This window comes from Pituophis catenifer, unplaced genomic scaffold (assembly GCF_029215685.1).
Source record: "Pituophis catenifer annectens isolate HBS135680 unplaced genomic scaffold, rPitCat1.0.hap2 SCAF_3, whole genome shotgun sequence".
Classification (NCBI taxonomy): domain Eukaryota; kingdom Metazoa; phylum Chordata; class Lepidosauria; order Squamata; family Colubridae; genus Pituophis; species Pituophis catenifer.
In genome coordinates this window covers 191,630,667-191,650,763 of record NW_027256883.1, presented here as the reverse complement: position 1 = coordinate 191,650,763, position 20,097 = coordinate 191,630,667, and the positions used below count along the sequence as shown (strand labels likewise).

General features: G+C 39.2%; 1 protein-coding gene across 1 annotated transcript in view; it reads right to left on the bottom strand.

Annotated features, from left to right (window-relative positions):
* Positions 1-19,501, bottom strand: part of JPH2 (junctophilin 2) — a 60,747-nt gene extending 41,246 nt beyond the window's left edge. Inside the window, exons 1-2 of the mRNA XM_070941714.1 lie at positions 18,436-19,501; positions 9,221-10,004 (exon numbers count right to left, since the gene is read on the bottom strand). Coding sequence (XP_070797815.1) covers positions 9,221-10,004; positions 18,436-18,814 — 1,163 coding nt within the window. The 5' untranslated portion in view covers positions 18,815-19,501. The remainder of the gene's footprint in view (positions 1-9,220; positions 10,005-18,435) is intronic.
* Between the last annotated feature and the right edge of the window lie 596 nt (positions 19,502-20,097).

Below are 20,097 nucleotides of genomic sequence, written 5' to 3'. Positions count from 1 at the left end.
CTCACTTAGCATCATAAATTTTGGGCTCTATTGTGGTCATAAGCTGAAGACTGCCTGTGATTGTGATTTTACCTTTCATATTGTCCAAAATGCCTCTCCTTGAGAGTTTTGTAACAGTTGTCAGTGATAGATTAGGGTCACAGTTTGAAGAATGATTTAATACACCTCACTCAAATCAATTGCTTTAAGGTTCAATAAAGAACACAGTTAACTACCGTGTTTCCTTGAAAATAAGACTCTGTCATATTTTTTGGACCCTGAAATAAGCGCTTGGCTTTATTTTCGGGAAGGTTTTATTATTTTGGGGTGCGTGGAGCAAGATGGGGCTCCTCTTGTCGTCTTATCTGATTTCCAGCTCTGCATTTAAATATTTTGGGAAAGGGCCTATTTTCAGGGGGAGGCTTATTTTAGCGCATGCGTTCAAAAGCCCAATTGGGCTTATTATCAGGGGATGTGTTATTTTCGGGGCAACAGGGTATCATTTGCTTAACTTACTGGGACTGCAACATTAAGCGAAAAGAAGAGGGTCAGGCAACTGTGTAAACAATGTTATACTGGGTAGAAAAAGTCTATTTTTAATTTTTCAGCCCAAATCTTTCAAATAAAAATAAATTTGCTTTCGGTAATGAGGATTGGAAACATCCTTTTCCAAGAAAAATAAACATAAACCTGCTGCCTCGGGCCATAAGCTCTTGCTTCACATTTTAGTTTTAGCATAGCACAGACTCAGTCTATACATAATATGCCATTCCATTCATAATAGCATAGCGTTAAAATCCACCAACATACATTCCTGTTTTACTGGATAAGAACATTGGCTCTCAGTCGCTGCATTCTTCTCTCCCTCTGATAAACCAATGCCATGCTTTCCCTTATTTAGTCAGAGACATCTCTGCTGACTGCGGGCTTTCAATGCGTCATTTACACCATGCTCTACCCGTGTCTCCCGAGGAGACTCCCATTGCTGTCCATGTCAAGGCGATGTGAAATGCTGAGCACACTGGAGATATAAGTTGACAGTGCTTTAGGGGTGTGATTGGCCAGAAGTGCCCAGGAAAGTGATACCAAGGCTCCAATTCAAGCCTTAGCAGCTTCGTTATTTTAAGGGGGAGCTTGGTGTGCTCCGTGACACACAGAACACAAATAAAACAGAAAAGTCACTTTAGAAGCAGGACAGTAAAAGAGGCAAAAAGAAAGCAAATGAACTATGGAAAGCTAAGGTTTCAATTTTTTTCTTCTTCCATTGAGTTCTGTTTTGATTCTCAGAGAATGCCTGGACAAGTCCTTGAAGTTTTCTTGGCAAGACTTTGCAGAAGTGGTTTGCCATTGCCTGCTTCCTAGGGCTAGGAGAACATGACTAGCTCAAGGTCACCCAGTAACTTCGTGCCTAAGGTGGGATCAGAACTCAGTCTCCGGGTTTCTAACCTGATGCCTTAACTGCACACCAAATCGAATCCCTTAAGGGTTTAATAATTCTGTTTCTTTCCTGAGGAACAGAAAGCAATGGGTGAGCTTGGCTCACTGTAAAATGGCTTGTGAATGAAAGAATTCTGACTGGTTTTGTTTTTAATTTCCTTAATGGTTGTTTTTTTTTAATGGAAAGGTAAAAGACCGAATGGGATCATATGGAAGGCTATAGAGGTAATCCTCAACATGCAACAATTAACTTAGCGACCATTCAAAATTACAACAGCAGTGAAAAAAGTGACTTATGGCCAATCCTTGCGCTTAATAACCATTGCAGCATCCCCATAGTCATTTAATCAAAATTAGGGTAATTGGCCACCAGCACGTATTTATGATGATTGCAATCATGCAATCACCATTTGCGACCTTCCCAGTCAGCACCTGACAAGCAAAGTCAATGGGGGAAGCTGGATTTGCTTAATGACTATGTGATTCATTTAACAACCGCAGCGATTTGCTTAATGATCATGGAAAAAATATAAAATTGGGCATGACTCACAAAACAAATACACTGCTTAGCAACAAAAGTTCTGATCCTAACTGTAGTCATAAGTCTAGAACTACCTGTGCTGCCCAGTAAATGTCAATAAAAGTCTTGTTCTGGAAAACAATTGTGCTCTTGTAAAATCTGTATAATGTTATGCAGGCAAAAAAAACCTACTGCTAAAGAAAAGAAGAAGAAATAGGAGCTTCCTTCTCCCCTTCAATAGGGCAGAGCCTTCCATTTTTAAACAGAGAGTTCCAAACTATTGTATGGTCCTTCACATGTCCTCTGAGAAACTAGGCAAACTGCATGCTAAATCTGTTATATTTGTGAAGAGTTTTTAAAAAAGAGAAATAAGTAAAACAATTTTTAAAGCAGCCTTAACTGAGTAAATGTCTTCCAAATCTGTTCATGTATGCATGCCTTTGGGTCAGTGTTGACTCCTAGCAACTGCCAGGACAAGTCTCTGCAGTTTTCTTGGCAAGATTTCAGAAATGGTTTGCTATTGCCTGTTTCCTAGGGGTAAAAGAAAATGACTGGCCCAAGGTTACCCATCTGGTATTGTGCCTCAGGTAGGACTATTACTCATGGTGTCCCAGTTTCTACTCTGATGCCTTAACTACTACATCAAACTTGATTCTCCAAGTTTGTTATACAGTACTAAAATTTTTAACATCAACCAACATGGCAACTATAGTTAAACCCATCTGGAAGATGTATGATAAAAGAAACATTCTTATTGTTATAATTGCTTTTGGATTATGCAAATATATGCCACAAGTGACTTCACTTCATAAGAAGTATCAATTCTTGTAACTATGAAAAAAAACTGCCCAAAGGAGAGCAGCAGTGGTGGGATTCAGCCAGTTCGGGCTGGTTTGGGTGGCTGGCTGGCCCTGCCACTCCCCTCCCCGCCCCTTCCAGGCGTCCCCACGTGCCCCATTTTGGCTCCCAGGTAAGTGCAGGAGGCCTACTAGGCCAAAAACAGGCCCAGAGGATGCTTGGCCTGTTTTTGCTCCCAGGAGGCTGCAGGGAGGCCTATTAGGCCCAAAACAGAGCGTGGGGGGGTGGCGCTCCCGTTTTTGCCCCTGGGGAGTGCAGGAGGCAGAGTGCTGCCTGTCACACCCCCTGGCCATGCCCACAATAGCCACACCCACCCAGCTAGTCATTAGGGCAGAGAACCAGTTGTTAAATTATTTGAATCCCACCACTGGCTCAAAGCAGCAATGTTTAATAAGAATACATACTAAAGCTAATACTGAAAAGAAGTTTTTTAAACATATAGCGATGCATTTTAGTTGCTGAGAATTTTCTTATCTTTTTCATCAACATCTTGCCATAGCTGCATATCTTTTAAAAATATTTAAGTGATTCAGTACAGTACTAATTATAGTACTGAGAGCTAGCTTGGTTAAGTTGTTAAACTAGAAACTGAGAAACTATGAGTTCTAGTCTCTCTTAGGGTTGACGACTGGGTGACTTTGAGCCATTCACACTCTCTCAGACCCACCTCTCAAGGTAGTTACAGTAGGAAAAATATGAGGTGGGTTACGAGTTGTTGAGTTCTACAGCATAAAGATAAGATATAAATATAATAGTTGAATCCAAAATGCCTTCAGCGGGTAGGTTTTTTAAAAAAATTATTATTATTCCATAAAACAGTTGATGAATTAAGAATACAAAAGGTAGAGGCTTTCATCACTGGCCTTTATAGGGAAGGTAAAAAATCTGCAAGGTGGCAACCATAATGAACAACCCAATCCTTACCTTTTTTATATATCCCTGCCATCTTGAAGATTTTGACCTGCACTCTTGATGCCAATGCTTTTGACTACATTTATAGGACATATACCTGGTATTAAGACTCAGAACCAATCAAGGGCCAATTTAGTTTAGTTTCTATCCACAGAGAGAGTAACTAAACCATTCTAGGAAGCCCTCCAGCTGCCTAATACTTGTTTATTCACTTACAAACACAATAATTAAAAGTAAAATTTAATATAGCTCTAATATCTATATTTTTTCTAATTCCACTTTAAACCTATCTAAATTGGTAGCTTCTGAGTAAAATATTAAGTTGTGTTAAATGAAAAATAAGATTTGTTAATGATTTGTATTAATTTGTGACCAGATCAAGGCTTCGTTTTGGAAAAGATGTGTTTTATGTTTATGTTTTTTTTTTAAAAAAAACCTTTTTTCAAAAAAAATAAAAAATAAATTGGTAGCTTCTCTCCCAATGTGCTAAATAACCATAGTTCATTCCTGGAACCTTCTAGGAATGGATTACATAGTTTTTGCACATCATAGGCTTTCATTATATCTAGCTTTAATGAATTCTAAATGCTGAATGAATCAGAAATCCCAGCTTTGTTAGATTAATGCATGTTCTGATATTACCAAACAAAAGTTGTGCCACGTTATTCATTATTTTACACAGCTGTAATTTTCTTTCTCTAATTGATGTTTATTTTTATGAACACTGAGAGCGTATGCACCAAGACAAATTCCTTGTGTGTCCAATCATACTTGACCAATAAAAATTCTATTCTATTCTATTCTATTCTATTCTATTCTATTCTATTCTATTCTATTCTATTCTATTCTATGTTAACATTGTTCCACAGCTTTATCATTCTGCTTCTTTTCTCAATTTCGTCCGTTCTAAGCATCCCTCTTCTGGCACAGTGATCAGAACCATCTACTATATTCCAACAGAGGTTGAATCATGCATTTACATTATACTGGCAGCTTTATTTTCAATCTCTTTCCTCATGATCACCAACATAAAGGAATGTATCTTTTCCACCAGAAATATATACAAACATTTTCATTGAACATTAAAACTACGACTCATCCGCAGCAGCAGCACTTCAGATTCCAATCATTAGTGAATTTTCCATTTTCTACTTTTTTACATTGAATGGCTTTTTCTATCCCTATTTTCATTTCCCAAGCTTGGAGAGTAGACTTTTGATGCGTCCTCACCAGTTCTTTCTCTTTTAAACACTCTAAATGATTTGGTATCGTCAGCAACCGTGATAGCTACACTGCTCACTCTTAACCATGTATGAAGAAAATGAAGACCTGATCTCGTGGAGTATCTCTGCAAAGCCTCAAACAGCTGCATTTGTGCAAGACCTATGGAGGAAGAAAATGGCTCTATGTATCTCCTTTCTTTTGCTCAAAAGTTTCCTTAATAGGAAATTATGTCCAACCCGTGCTAACAGAGAGAAGCATTCCAATCCCTGATGTAAACCATTCAGAGTTCCCCCTTTGATTTGAAGTGTAAATAGTGCCTTTTATAAAAAGAGCTTTTTATAAATGGCCCAGTGCCACTCCAACATCATTAGTCATAACCTTGTAGCTGCTCTTCATGTTTTGTTCTTTCCACAAATGTGATCAAAACGGTTTTTTCAACTCAGCCCACTTTACATTACAATGTTGTTTCAATATAGATCTATACTGAGGCAATATAGAACAGGCACTGGTGGCTCAATTTCAAGGACAAAAAAACAGATGGCGTAAACATCTCTTCAAATGGGTCTTGTGACTAATTTTTCTGCTTGTAAATCTAGGTTTGTTTTGTTTGATCAATACAGAAAAACTGTCCATCTTGTTTGGTTTAAAATAAACTACACAGGCCAATGCTGTAGGTATGTTACTATGGGGTAAGGGTGTAGAGTGCTATGCATGAATCTCTTTTAAGTTGCTAGGCCAGAAAACCCAACATGTCTATGGTTCCAATGAACTGTTGCACTAATCTGACCAAACTCTTTCAAGGGCTTGTTTTCTGCAGTTTTAACAAAAGGAACATTTGGAACATTGCTACCATGTTTCCCCGAAAATAAGACCCTGTCTTATATTTTTTTGAACCCCAAAATAAGCGCTTGGACTTATTTTTGGGGAGGTCTTATTATTTTGGGGCTCCTCTTGCAGACTTACCTGCAAGAGGAGTGCTCCTCTTGCAGTCTTACCTGATTTCCAGCTCTGCGTTTAAATATTTTTGGGGAGGGCTTATTTGTGGGGGGGGGAGGCTTATTTTAACACATGCTCTCAAAAGCCCAATTGGGCTTATTATCAGGGGATGTCTTATTTTTGGGGAAACAGGGTAGCTAATCAACATAGGATTTGCCATCAATGTTGCAACCCCAGAAGCTCGCACTTAGACACGCAATGCCAAACTGTAAGATCTCTCTGCAAATACATTGATTCTTGTACTAATTAAACCATCCATGTATTGTATTGCATTCAATTCAGGAATGGATTAGAAAGAATTCTATTATGGATTTTTCTGAGAACAAATTTGGAAGCCCTATCCTTAGCAGATCCATGGTGAAATTAATACTAGTAGAAATGAAATTGCTATTTTAATGTCTTAGTTGGTTTTTAATGGGGGGGGGGTTGTATTTATTACCTTGTCTCTTTTTTTTAGTATACATTGTCCATGTTGAGCAGCCATATAACTGTTCAATTAAAAGACATATGTTCTTCCGCAGGAAAACATATAGGATACGCATAGAGATTATACTTGCTTTATAATGCAAACTACAAGTCTTTTCTATTTTTCTTTAACCTTTAAGATGTTTTGTGTATTTAAAACTATGCCAGCCCTTTGCACACTATAGGGATCTTCCCTACCCATGTTGGATCAGCGATGTCACCATTCAATACAATATTCTCATGGTTATTCCAAGAACTCTGGGGGAGGCAGGGATGGTTGCATGTAAGCAAATTAAGCTCTTTATGGTTAAACATACAAGAGATATCCTCACCACATCATGCAGTTTTTAAAAATGTAAATATGATCCCATAACATCTTTATCCAATTTAGGGGAAAATTCTGAAGATCTGTTTTAAAAAAACTGTGGAAAATTATATCAAAGCAAAATTCTGCTCTCAAAGGTGAACAGATAAAAAAAGCAGACCCACACCAGTATATCCAGGCCTAACTTTAAAGCAGTTAACAGTGCTAAATATAACACTAGTATTTAATGAGGGGTAAGTGTCTACCTAACAGAAATGCTAAATGTATTTCATGTGTGTTCAAATTTATCTTGAGAACGCTATCCATGAAAACTGGTTCAAAATGAAATTGTTCATCTCCATATCTTTATGAAAAATCAATGGGGTGATATTTCATTTTTAAAATGGTTATATGAATATTTAATAGAATAATAGAATAAAAGAATTGGAAGGGATCTTAGAGGTCTTCTAGTCCAACTCACTGCTCAGGAAGGAAATCCTGAGCATTTATCCCATTTCAGATAAATAGTTATTCCAGTCTCTTCTTAAAAACTTGCCATGTTGAAACATCTGCAACTTCTGGAGGCAAATCACTCAACTGATTAATTAGTGTAACTATTAGGAAATTTCTCCTTAGTTCTAGGTTGTTTCTCTCCTTGATTCATTGCTTCTTGTCCTGCTTAATTTTAATTTAATTTAATTTAATTTAATTTAATTTAATGTTTTAATTTAATGACAATACGTTGTAGTTGTTTATTCTTTAATATCTCAACATTCATTCTTTTTTTTCTTTGCAGTGTTGATTCTGCTTTCTTTTGCATATTATGTACTGTACCCCACTCTTCTGCCGAGTCATGCATACAACATCCATCCTAATTTCAATTTAAGACAAAGCAGGAAGTATTAAAATATAGCTCACAATGATATTAATAGTATTAAATTACTTGAATTTACAGTAATTTCACATAAAATGGAAAGCAATTTTAATTTGGTTTTGTCGTAATACCCCTATCTTCCTTCTGTATTCTGTCCTCCTACAGCATGTAAATCCTAATTAAATCCCAAGCATATTTGGCCTGTGATCATGGTAAGTTATACTCATTGATCCAAAGGAGCTGACTACTTTTAAATTGAGCAGTGCTGCAACTGCATTCTGTTCTAATTGCAGTAAGGTAATTATTTGAGCCTATAGAGAGGTGAACATTAAAATGATTAAGCCCTCACAAAGTCTCCCTTGACCTAAACCTTGGCACAGCTTGCATATGGTTTTGTTATACCCCTCTAAGGATAATTCACATGCATGTCTCTATTCCATCCTTGTCTAGTTTTTGAAATGTAAATTCCCCTTAAAAGGCATGTGAACTACTGGCTTAAAAGGCCTTGGACACTTGATTTTTAACATCATGATGACTTAATAGCAACCATCCACATTCCTCTGAAATCTTGCAAGCAGGGTCTAAAAACTCTTCTTTATAGTTTTCTGAACTGCTGATCCCTCCCTATAAATGCTGTTAGAACATAAAACCTAAGAATCAATTTCTGACATATCCTATTACTGTAAAGGATTGCAATAACCACTAAAAAGGTTTCATTAACCAGTGAAGCAGAAAACAGCTAATAGCTCCAGAAAAAAAATATGTCCAGTTCAAAGTTCAAGTTATATGAACTAGTGTAAAAACAAAACGACTTCTCGCGAATTGAAAAAATAAACTCAACTGAACTTCTCTAAAAACTTTCATTTTTATTTTATTAGATTTAGAAACCACCTGACTCCAAAATGATTCTGGAAGGCTCACAATTTAAAACAGGCAGCATTATCGTGGTGCACACGATGAAGCTATGCAAAGGGCTTATTGGTCACAGCTGTCACTTACTCTTTGAGTAAAAGCTGTGAATTCAAGATGACCCCAGACAGTGCACAAATCTTGAATGGGGAACTACAATCCCATCCACGATTCAAGACAGAAAATCCCCAGATCAGGAGGACTGTAATAACCATAGCCACTCAGTCTTGCTTGAATTAAGTCAAAGGTGATTTCTCTCCATCCAGATCTGTCCATGCTGGCTGGGAAATCCAGGAGCTGAAGTCTACATATGCTAAAATTGCCAAATTGAGAAATGATATTAAACTGATGCTGTGATTATAATTGCATACCTGTTTAGTTCAAAATTTTATTTGAAACAAATCTGCTAAGATCTTTGTTTAAAACATTGGAAAAATGCTGCTAGGAAGAGGGGACAATAAAGAGTAAAGATTTGCCTTGGCAAAAAAAGCTAAATAATTTGAAATATGGGTTTGTTTTCCCCAAAAGCCCTGTTCCCCTATATTAAATACATCTTGACCTGGATGTAGACCTGAATATATTTTTTGAAGATCTCTAAGTTGAAGCCACTACAAATGGAAGTTCAGTTTAATGAGTATTTTAGGTTTGATCAACAATTGCAAATAGAATTCAATTACAAATGGGCACTGGATGGTGTTTCTACTTGATAGCCACCCAAAAATTCCAAGTTCATGATCCTTACCTAGAAGCTGCAATCTCAGATTTCTGTCTGCCGATCGCTGCTGCTCTCTGAGCACCTTCTATGCTCCGGTCCACTTTCTGCCTTATCTTTGCACTTTTTAGAGGTATTACCCGTTTCTTCATGCCTTTGATCAATACGTTCATGCGGTATTTTCCTTCTTCCTTCTTCCCATCAGGCAACGTGGTACAACCATATCCATGCCGCACGTTATCCAGCCACTCGCCTTCATACTTCAGGCCACTTGATCTCTCACTTATGCCAAACCCTGAACGCTTGTCATTCTTCCACTCTCCCATATAGGATTCTGTGGTGGTGGCATCAATATCAGCATCAAAAGGTGGGAAGTCCTCTCCTTCTACTCCTTCTCCCAGACTGGCAGTGGAGGTAGCATCACTACCTGTAGAGCTCATCCCACTCTCACTCTTAAGGAAACTGAGTCGACTCCTTTGGCTGGACAAAGAGGTCTTAGAGTCAGTTTTCTTGAGTTTCCCAAACAAGGAGCTCCTCCTGAAGAGTCCCCCTTTCTTTAACTTCCCAGCATCAGCATCTGCATACAAGCTGAGAGCAAAGCCACCCCGTGTTATGGTAGGGGACATGGGAACATGTTCCTGGTTTGCTGATGGCAAATCGTGTTGTAGCAGCGTGCCATTGCTGTGCTCACTCCGTAGGGACGTAAGGGAGGTCCTTAGAGGGTTGCGGACCACAGCTGCAATACCATATGGGACACTTTGACGAACTCCATAACCGTGGCGCATGCCATTGGTGAACTGGCCTTGATAGGTACCTGGAATCAAAAGTAAGAACTAAGTCAAATACATCAAATTTCTCTGGAAGGCATATGAAAGCATAGCTATTCAGGCAGTCACAGCGTCTTCCCTATCTTCTCATATAAATGGTTCCTTATTGCAGGAAAACTGTACCTTCTTCCCAGTCAGAGAGCTGTAACTTCTTCCCAGTTGGCAAATACAATTTTTCCATCCCCTTTGAGATTAAAGCTAGCATCAGTACACAGCTTCTGCTGAGAGTGATATCCATTAATGGAATACATAAAACACATTACTAATGAGGGCAAGGTTTGCAGATCTGGCAAATAGGTGGTGATTGTTCTAATCCTTTGCTTTTAAATATATATATTTATCAGCATAAAGAGTTTGATTTCTTATTAAGCAATGAAATTGTCTAACTAGATCTTCAGTATTAAACAATACTTCTATTCAAATTGACTTACTATCTGACATGGCAAATATGGGTTATGGAGAAAATAGTATGTATTGACAATTTCTTTTCATAGGGTGTACATTCAAGCATGTACACTAGGACTAAAATAGAGGTGGTCAACTTAGATCATTTGTTTCTAAAGCGCAGGAAAAAAAGGGAATTCATCTTGAAATAGGAACTTCATCTCAAAATAAAAATATGTTATCACATACACACAATTTTACTTGCTCTTTATTTGCAATATTACATGGAAGAGTAGAGGAAAGTTGAAGGTCTTTTCATTTCATTCGTTTGGTCTCTGAATTCAAATAATGAATTTTACTAACTTTCATTACACAGGAATAAAGTGGGATACAAATAAATAAATTCTAAAGTTTATTTCTGATGTCACAAAGAAAAGAGTGCTGGCTCCAACAGAATGCCCACTTACTGTTTCTGTGTATTGTTTACTTTTGGCTTTAATAACTTAATAACTTTTAGATGAGTGGACTTCAACTCCCAGGATTCCCAACTGAGACATTCTTCTGGAAATTAATTCCACTCATTTTAAAGCTGCAAAGGTTAAAAAAAATACTGCATTAGACAATTCCCCTCGCTGCTATGCCCTTCTACCTTTCTCTTCCAGGAAAATGACTGCCCACTTTCCTATAGAAGAGAGGTTTACTTAATACTTAAACTTATATTTATAATTAAAGTGTGTGTTTATGTGTGTGTTTGTATATGGTGTTTGGGTATGTGTGTTTGTCAGTATGGATATAGATATATAGAGAGAGGGGGGGGGAGGGAGTGGGGAGAGAGAGAGAGAGACTCATATACATTACATTGAAATAATAGAAACAAACATCAAACATCAAAAGACACATATAGACACAAAAACAGCTTTAAAAGTTCCTTCTTTGAATCTCATTCCATTGTAATAGTTTCTGTACCTTCTTTTACTAGCACTGATGAAATAGGATATTAGTTAAGATTTCAGTGTAGTAGAGAGAAGGTTGCTAGTACAAAACTTGACAGATTTTTAAAAGATTACTGTTTTTATTTTACATTTATTATTTTACTTTCCTTGTGTAGCTAGTTTTGGATTTTTTTAAAAAAAATAAGTTCAGGGGGAAATTAGCTGCTCAAAAACCTATAATTAAAAATCTTCTACTGACTTTAAATGTTCTCTTAAGTTAAGGTTCATAACCGCTTTATTATTTCAGCAATGCAGGAAAAAGGAGATACAGAATTGGAAGCATTAGCTCAGCTGAATGAGCCACTCTTCTTCTGCAAAGCAGTCAATAAATAGCTGAATCCCACCAAGTGAAGTGATCTGGCTCAAATGAACAGGAGGCCCACAAGCGAACAAAATACAAACAATAGTATTTTGGAAGTGGAACAAAGAAACATGCTCTGATATTAATTTGAAGGTGAATGGGGAATTAATTAATGGACAACACCACCATCCATTTCTGCCCGCCAGAAACAGTTGCTTTTCTATTATAATGACAAGGCAACCCAGCAGTGTAGATAAGGTCTAAGAATCTAGTCCTAGATACAGTAAGCAAAGTCATTCAAATTCTATATAAAAAATAGCTGGTTCAGAGAATCTGCAAAACTTGTTGAAGTATGAAACATCTATTAAACAGCTATTGAGGTAAACTTTTGCAAATATTGAGGTGAAATTTAACCTCAATATTTGCAAAAGTTTTACATATTTGTCTAGGGTAAAGGTGGCTAGCATTTCTGTCTGTCTGTCCTATCTTTCTACCTACCTACCTACCTACCTACCTACCTATGTACCTATCATCCATCCATCTATCCATCCATCCATCCATCCAACCATCCATCCATCCATCCATCCATCCATCCATCCATCCATCCATCCATCCTCCTGTATGACAGTACTCCATGCTTTAGCATTCTTTTGTTGTATATATTCTCAATTGAAAGCTATTTAAATGTAACAAAAACCTTCTTTTCCATAGAAAATTTGAACTTTTCACAGAAAAAGGTTGGTCCCTTTCCCACCAATTAGCACAAACATTAATTTTCCTCACTTCAGAGATTCTATCTTGCTTCATTGTCCACCTTTTGTTGACATGGTTACCTCAGCAACGAACAACACTACTCCCTTACCCCCCCCCCGAAACTTTTCTCCTATCCCTCACACACTGTTTCAAATTCCATTCCAAAATTAGTAAGCTATCCTCCCCTACTCTCCATTCAGCTTGGGTATCCTGGAATGAAATATGCTAAAGAAATACAAATATTTATTCCCAGTAAAGAGACATTAGCTCCCCCAAGGATTTGCATTCTCATAGGCAAAGGGCCAAGAACAAATGAAGAATTTTTATGGACTCTGACCTCCATAGCTCACCAATGAGGTCTATCATATCAACAAAGGACAATAATCCTTAATGATCTAAAAAAAAAAAAAAGGAAGGAAAAGGAAAAAGGAAAAAATATGCAAAATACAGTGGACAAGACTCTGGAATGAATTACAATAGGGTGTAAACAAGTGAGCATCTTATAGACAAGACTATTGACTTGACAATTTCTTCCTTATTAATTTTCACTGCCTTTCATTAGGCTGTATTATTAAGATAAGTCCCAGAAGGCGCTTCACATAAAAATATCCTTACAAGATTGTTCCCTTTCTCTCAAGTATATGTAAATTTAACATTTAAGCTAAATTGCTAATCAATGCTATAATTCTTGTAAAAAGGTTAATATACAAAAAAAATCACAAGAATAAGGCAAGGAAGTTAGGTATAAATTAATTACTGCATTTGGTCAATTAAAAAATGGAAATATTGAAATGTCAGGATTCTTTAAAAAAGGAAATAGAATTAGGAAGCAATTCTGCAGAATGTATGGTATTATAAAGGTGAAAATTTAATATTACTATAAAGTGTAAGAAAGGAGGAAAGTCAGCTTCTGAAGCACAGAAAAGGATTCACTTCAAGGTGCTGGTACTCACCTATAAAGCCCTTCATGGCATGGGCCCGGGGTATTTGCAGGATCACCTCCTACCGGCCTCCCACCGCCCAGTGCGCTCACATAGGGCTGCCCTCCTCCGGGTCCCCTCGGCCAGACAGTGTCAGCTGACGGTCCCCAGGATGAGGGCATTCTCTGTGGTCGCACCGACCCTCTGGAATGGGTTGCCCACCGGGCTCCGGATGGCCCCCGACCTCCTCACCTTCCGTGCTGACCTAAAGACATGGCTCTTTCAGCAACTTCCCTGATCTGCCGTGGATTTTAACTTGGGGATTTGAGGATTTTAATTGGTTTTTAATATTATTTAATATTTATCTATTGTTGGGTTGTTTTATTGTTGTGAGCCGCCCCGAGTCCTACGGGAGAAGGGCGGCATATAAATCTGACAAACAAACAAACAAACAAATAAATAAATAAATAAATAAATAATTCTTTTCCTATCTCCTCCCACTAAATAGGACTTAAATAGTAGCTTCAAAGGTTGCATTCCAGGCTGTATCTCTGAATTTTAATTTATACATTATACATTAATAGTTTGTTTAAAGTATCTATTTCTCTCTCTCTCACTCTGTCTCTCCCTCTCTGTATGTATATATGTGTATAGATAGATAGATAGATAGATAGATAGATAGATAGATAGATAGATAGATAGATAGTTAGATAGTTAGATAGATAGACAGACAGACAGACAGACAGACAGATAGATAGTTAGTTCTGGCTTCATGCTTAATTGAAGGATTTTAACCAACAGAAACAGATCAGTGACAACAACCAAGATGATAAAAGGGCCTGGAAAGAAAAAAAAATACAAGAAACATGGGGAGATTTGGGGTATGTTTAAGTGAAAACTGTGGGAAGACTTGATATCTCTCCAATATCCAAATGGCTGTCGTAGCACAGAATTGTTCAAAGGTGTTTCAGAAAACTGATTAAGAAATAATGGGTTTAAGTTACAAACAGATTTTGGATGGACAATGGCATCAGGAAAAAATGCTAATGGTAAGAGCTATTTACAATGGAACAGATTGATTTAGAAAGTGACACTTTTCTTTGCTAGATGTGTTTAAACAGAAGCTGGATCAGTGGTGAAATCCAACTTTTTTTTATTACCGGTTCTGTGGGTGTGGCTTGGTGGGCATGGCAGGGGAAGGATACTGCAAAATCTCCATTCCCTCCCCACTCCAGGGGAAGGATACTGCAAAATCCCCATTCCCTCCCCACTCCTAGGGGAAGGATATTGCAAAATCTCCATTCCCACCCCACTCTGGGGCCACCCCACTCTGGGAACCGGCACCTTCTGGGGCCAGCCAGAAGGTGCCGGTTCTCCGAACTACTCAAAATTTCTGCTATCGGTTCTCCGAACTGTTTAAAATTTCCACTACCTGTTCTCTAGAACCTGTCGGAACCTGCTGGATTTTACCCCTGGGCTGGATGGACATCTATCAGAATAAGAATAAGAGATTTCTGCACTAAACAGGAAGTTGGACTAGATGTTTTCCAAAATCACTTCCAATCTTTAATTCTATGATTATATATGCAGGCCCTCATAGAGGGGAACAAAAATTTGTATGGCTGCCCAACTCACTCTCAGTGGTTCCAAGTGACTTGCAAAGTTAAAAATTCAATATAAAGACAATAAAGAAGCAATAAGGCCCCCTCCCCTGCTGACAACTATCAGATAAGCCATTTGATAGCATCCCCCTCAGGTGTCCCCAAAACCAGGTCTTCAGGGCCTTGTGAAAGGGTGTCAAAAGTGGGGCCAATCTTATGCATGTAGTATCTGGATTTGAATGGAGATTCTATAGTCCATTTTATACTATTGGACTATAGCTCTCATTATTCCTAATCCTATTCTAGCATCTGAGGTTGGGGGATGCTAAACTCTTTAGATCCGTGATGGCGAACCTATGCCACATGTGCCACAGGTGGACGCGTAGCCATATCAGTGGGCACACGAGCTCAGCTCCAGTGCGCATGGGCGTGCCGGCCAGCTGATTTTCAGGCCTTCTGGGCCCATCAGAAGTAGGGAAACAGGTTGTTTCCTGCATCCAGAGGGCTTCGGAGGTTGGTGGGGAAGGCCCGTTTTTCTCTCACCTGGCTCCAGAGCCTTTCTAGGAGTCTGGGGAGGGCAAAAACGGCCTTTCCCACCCCACCGGAGGTCCTCCGGAGGCCAAAAACGGCCTGTTTGCCAACTTCCGGTCCCACCACAGGCCGTTTCTGGCCTCTGGAGTGCCTCGGGGGGGGGGAGAGGCCATTTTCGCCCTCCTCAGACTCCTAGAGAGGCTCTGGAGCCAGGTGAGAGAGAAAAACGGGCCTACCGGGCCATTGAGTGCCAGGAACGGGGGCGGGGGGCGGGGAGGGTTGTGTATAGAATTATGGGTATGGGCATGCACACACGCAACTCCCTGCCCCCCCCCCGGCATGCGATGGCAAAAAGGTTAGCCATCACTGCTTTAGACACTTCATTCCATAGCTTTTTTCATCGATTGTCTTACTAACAGAACTAATAATGAGCTCCTATAAAACCTTTCTGCTGAATCCATACCAGATTTTAACACTACTTGAGGCAACAATCTTTGGCTGGGTTTAGGAATTCCACTATGGCATGTTTCTGTCTATTATGATTTATTGAATAAACCACAACTGTCTTTGTCTACAAAATAAGCTAAGCCAAATCCAAACAAACATGATTATGCTAAACTGTAATGTAGTTTCCTTGGGTTAATTCAAATTCTTGTGGACCTACTGTTGATTTGTTAATGGTTGAGTGTAAACCCAGCCATTGCGGAAACTGCCTTACAATGCCATGTAAAGACCTCTAGAAGAAATATTTCCATCTCAAAGAAAGATTTTGACATTTGTGCAACTAAAATTTTAATTATACAATGGGCTAACATTCATAAGTTGATACCTTTTTTTTCCAAAGGTAGTCTATTAGTTTATTTCATGACGAATTATGAATTAAAAAATAAGGAATTGCCCTTCGGACTCTCCTTGGAAAAGAACAGAAAAAGAAAAGATTTGTAGCTGTAGAATATAAAATAAAATGACAGAAAATGCAACTGAAGCACTCAGGTGTGAAGACAAGCACATTTGACATCAGATTTAGATAATTTTTTTCTAACGCATATAGCATATTAATTTTCTTGCTCTTACTAATGACAATTTGGAATATCCTGCAGATTGGAAGCAGCTGTGCAGGTAAATTCATCTTCTGCTTTCTGGTTGGCACAGCAGGGACATAACTTACTAATGCAATCTTCATCACAAATAACTCATGCCTTGAAAATGTTTAATGTGAGTCAAGATGTATTGATATAATTTAATACTAGACAGCTATTGTGAATGTCAGTAATATTGTAAGAAATGTCTCAAGTTTTTTTTTCAGTTACTAATAATGAAGTCCTACATGTATTCCGTATACTGTAATTCAATCTCATGAAATTCAGTAGCACTTATTAAATTTCATACAGATAAGTATGTATAAGATTACAATGTATTTATTACAGCTATCATTTGAACATTTTGTTCAGATAAGCACAAAACTTTTTCATATTTCACTTAGAAATCTATTTCTCTTGTTATTTTCAGTGGAAAGTCATCATAAACTGCTCACCCCAGTGATATATAAATCAAACAGGCCTAGAGAGTTTCAGATAAACTTACATGGCAAAAATGCACCAATAAGTACATTTTGACACCTGCTGGTGAACATTTTTTTTCAGATGTTTCTACTGGCTGTGCATTTATCTAAGCAGCGCCTCACTTTCTCATTGCTTGTCTGGTTTTGGTTTTTGGTTTTGCACCTCAACTCTCAACCACAGGATTATTTGATGGACACAACTAAGCACATTATTTTGTTAAACACAAAAAACTAGCTAGTTGGACTGTCCATAATCCATCAGTCTATATACAGAATACCTTAAAATGCAAATAAATGTGTAAACATATTGTTTAATGATTTTTTTCAGCTGTTCTAAACTAAACAATCTTCTTCCTTACCAAGAACCAGTTTGTCTGCATGTTATTCACAATTACTTTCAAAACTGTTTCCGTGCGTAAATACTTCTGATGGTACCCTGCTTTATGAACCATGACTCTGGTGGTGACACAATATCCTTAACAATGACCAGATTATGAAATATACATAATTGCTTGAAGTTTGCCTTGAACTTTCCAGAAAAGTAGTGCAAATATCTGACGTTTCCTAATGAGCCAGTTATATAACGACATGATTTCTAGTCACAAATTGTTTAACCACAATATTGGGTTGATACAATATTCCAAACAAGTCACATCATGGCACATCAAAGATTGTCTTGCACCAGTGTAATTTTTGCAACTGGTTATGCGCAGAAACATACTTGGTACACTGGGTTTTATTAAGTTGTCCTCAAGATTTCTGATTCTGTGACAAGCATCTCCTTGTTCACCACCTCTGCTGGATAAGAGCTGATACCTACTTCTAGATACTTTGTGAGTTATATGGTGGATGCTCAACCAATCAGCAAAGATTGATCCATACCATGAAATGAATGCTTATCCTATGAGCTTCGAGATGACACATCCTGCACTGCAAAGAAGGGTAATCAGTGATGGAGTTGTATCAGGAGTCAAATTGTAATTGGGCAGCGGACACCAGATAATTAAGCAATACAATGCACGTAAGATGCAGATATACAGATTTATTCAGAAATGGTGATGGAAAGCCAGGTATGTGTGTGTGGGACATGTATATGACATATATATAAAATGCAAAGTTTGCACATTCACACATTCATTTATATACAGAGGGAGAACTATGTACATGTTCAGCTGCAATTTAATAAATAAGACACACATCTGGAGAGATTAAATATTACATTCTACTCCAAGGCCTTCATGTCACCTCTTTTCAGGAATAAGAACTGAATTATTTCCCCTTAAGATTGCAGCTTTGGGACTTAGCCCACATAGCACATTGTCCATGCCCCATCTGGGAAGGAACTGGCAGCCAGCCACATCTTAGCCAGTCTTACCTCCATCAGCATAGGTCTCTGTACCATATCCATCTTGCAGCCCATTATTCCAGGTACCTTCATACTTTGCTCCATTGCTGACATTCTGCCTTATACCGTATCTTCCCTTGAAACCATGGGTCCATTCACCTTTGTAAAGCCATCGTCCTTTGGTTTCAATCCCTAAGCCATGTCGCTTTCCTTGAGACCAGTAGCCCTCATAGGTATTGCCACTGGGCCATGTGTATACCCCCACCACTTCAAAACCATAGTTCCAAGAGCCAGAGTATTCGCCCTGACCTTTGGGGCCAGTACAGATGCCATGCCCGTGGGCTTTGCCACCTTCCCAGCCCCCACAGTAGGCTCCTCCATCATCGAAGTCAAACCTTCCACCACTCATGATACACGACCAAAGTCAGAAAGCCAGAGATTTCCACTCTTCTCTTTTGCTCCTCTTTTCCTTCCTCTTCTCTTCTTCTCTCTTGCCTATTTAGCCAGATTATGGCTCCATTAATGGACCTATCATCGCCGGATTCAAGTGCTGCATAGCCAAGTTCAGCTGATTCCAAGAGCCCAAGGAAAGGAAATTGCTGTGGGATCGAAGTCCCTGTTGATGGAGGCAGGATGGGGCCAGGGAAAGTTGCCCAGCTTGGTTCTACAACAGAACCACTACCCAAGAAGGCATGAAGATGTTTATTAAGAGATACAAACTACTACCTGGTCTTGGAAAGAATAGGATTGAAGTTCCCCCTTAGGCTGTGCAGTTCTAAACTTTACATCCTCCATCAGAGGCGGGGCAAGGATTGTTAATTTTGCAGTTGCATTGGCCTTTATATCATCCTTGCAGTTTCTTCAAAAATCCCCCCACAATCCATTTCTTTAAGAGTCCATGCAGATCTGCAGGAGCGCGCTCTCTTTAATCTTCTTGCCCGGGTGTGTGTACCTATCCGACGGCTTGCTCCTTCGTTGCTTTTCCTCCTTTCCTATGCCCTCCCCGAGGTCCCGGCCCCGAACGATGCCAACGTTTTTACTGCCCCGTCGGCTGTGCACGGCTCCGAATCTCCTCCGGAGTCTCTTCCTATTTTTCGCCTCCTCCTCCTCCTCCTCTGCCAAGGAAAAGGTCAAAGCTGCCCTAACAAGGCCATCGGCTCCCTAGAGCTGCTCCTAAAATAGACCCCCCTCGCCCAGCCCCCTTTCTAGGACCCTTTTACGGAGGAGAGAGGAACCACCCCTTCGGGGCCGGAATAAAAATTAATAATCCTCGAGGAGGAGGAGGAGGAGAGGGACCGAGGAAGCAAGTGTGTACTTTTAAAAATAGCAGCCTGGGAACGACGGGGCGGGGGAAGCGGAGGAGGGGGTCGCGATTCTGCCCCGGCTGTTTGCGCCGAAGTTTTTCCAGTAGGGCTGAGCCAGAAACGGCTTCTCCTAAGCCCGAGGGTGGGGACAAGGAGAGCATGAATGGATCCCTGAACGGAGAGGTTTAGGAGGCAGGACTGGAAGGGGCACAACCACCCGTGAATCCGGGTTTTGCGAATTTGGCTGAGCATTTTTTTGGGATGGGCTGGGAAGGCAACGGGCTCTCTTCGGAAAATTCGGACGTCGGTGGAGTCCGAACACAGGCTTTCTTCGAACTTGCCGGGGAAATTGTGACTGTATTCCTTGCTCTTCCCCTGTTGCCCATTA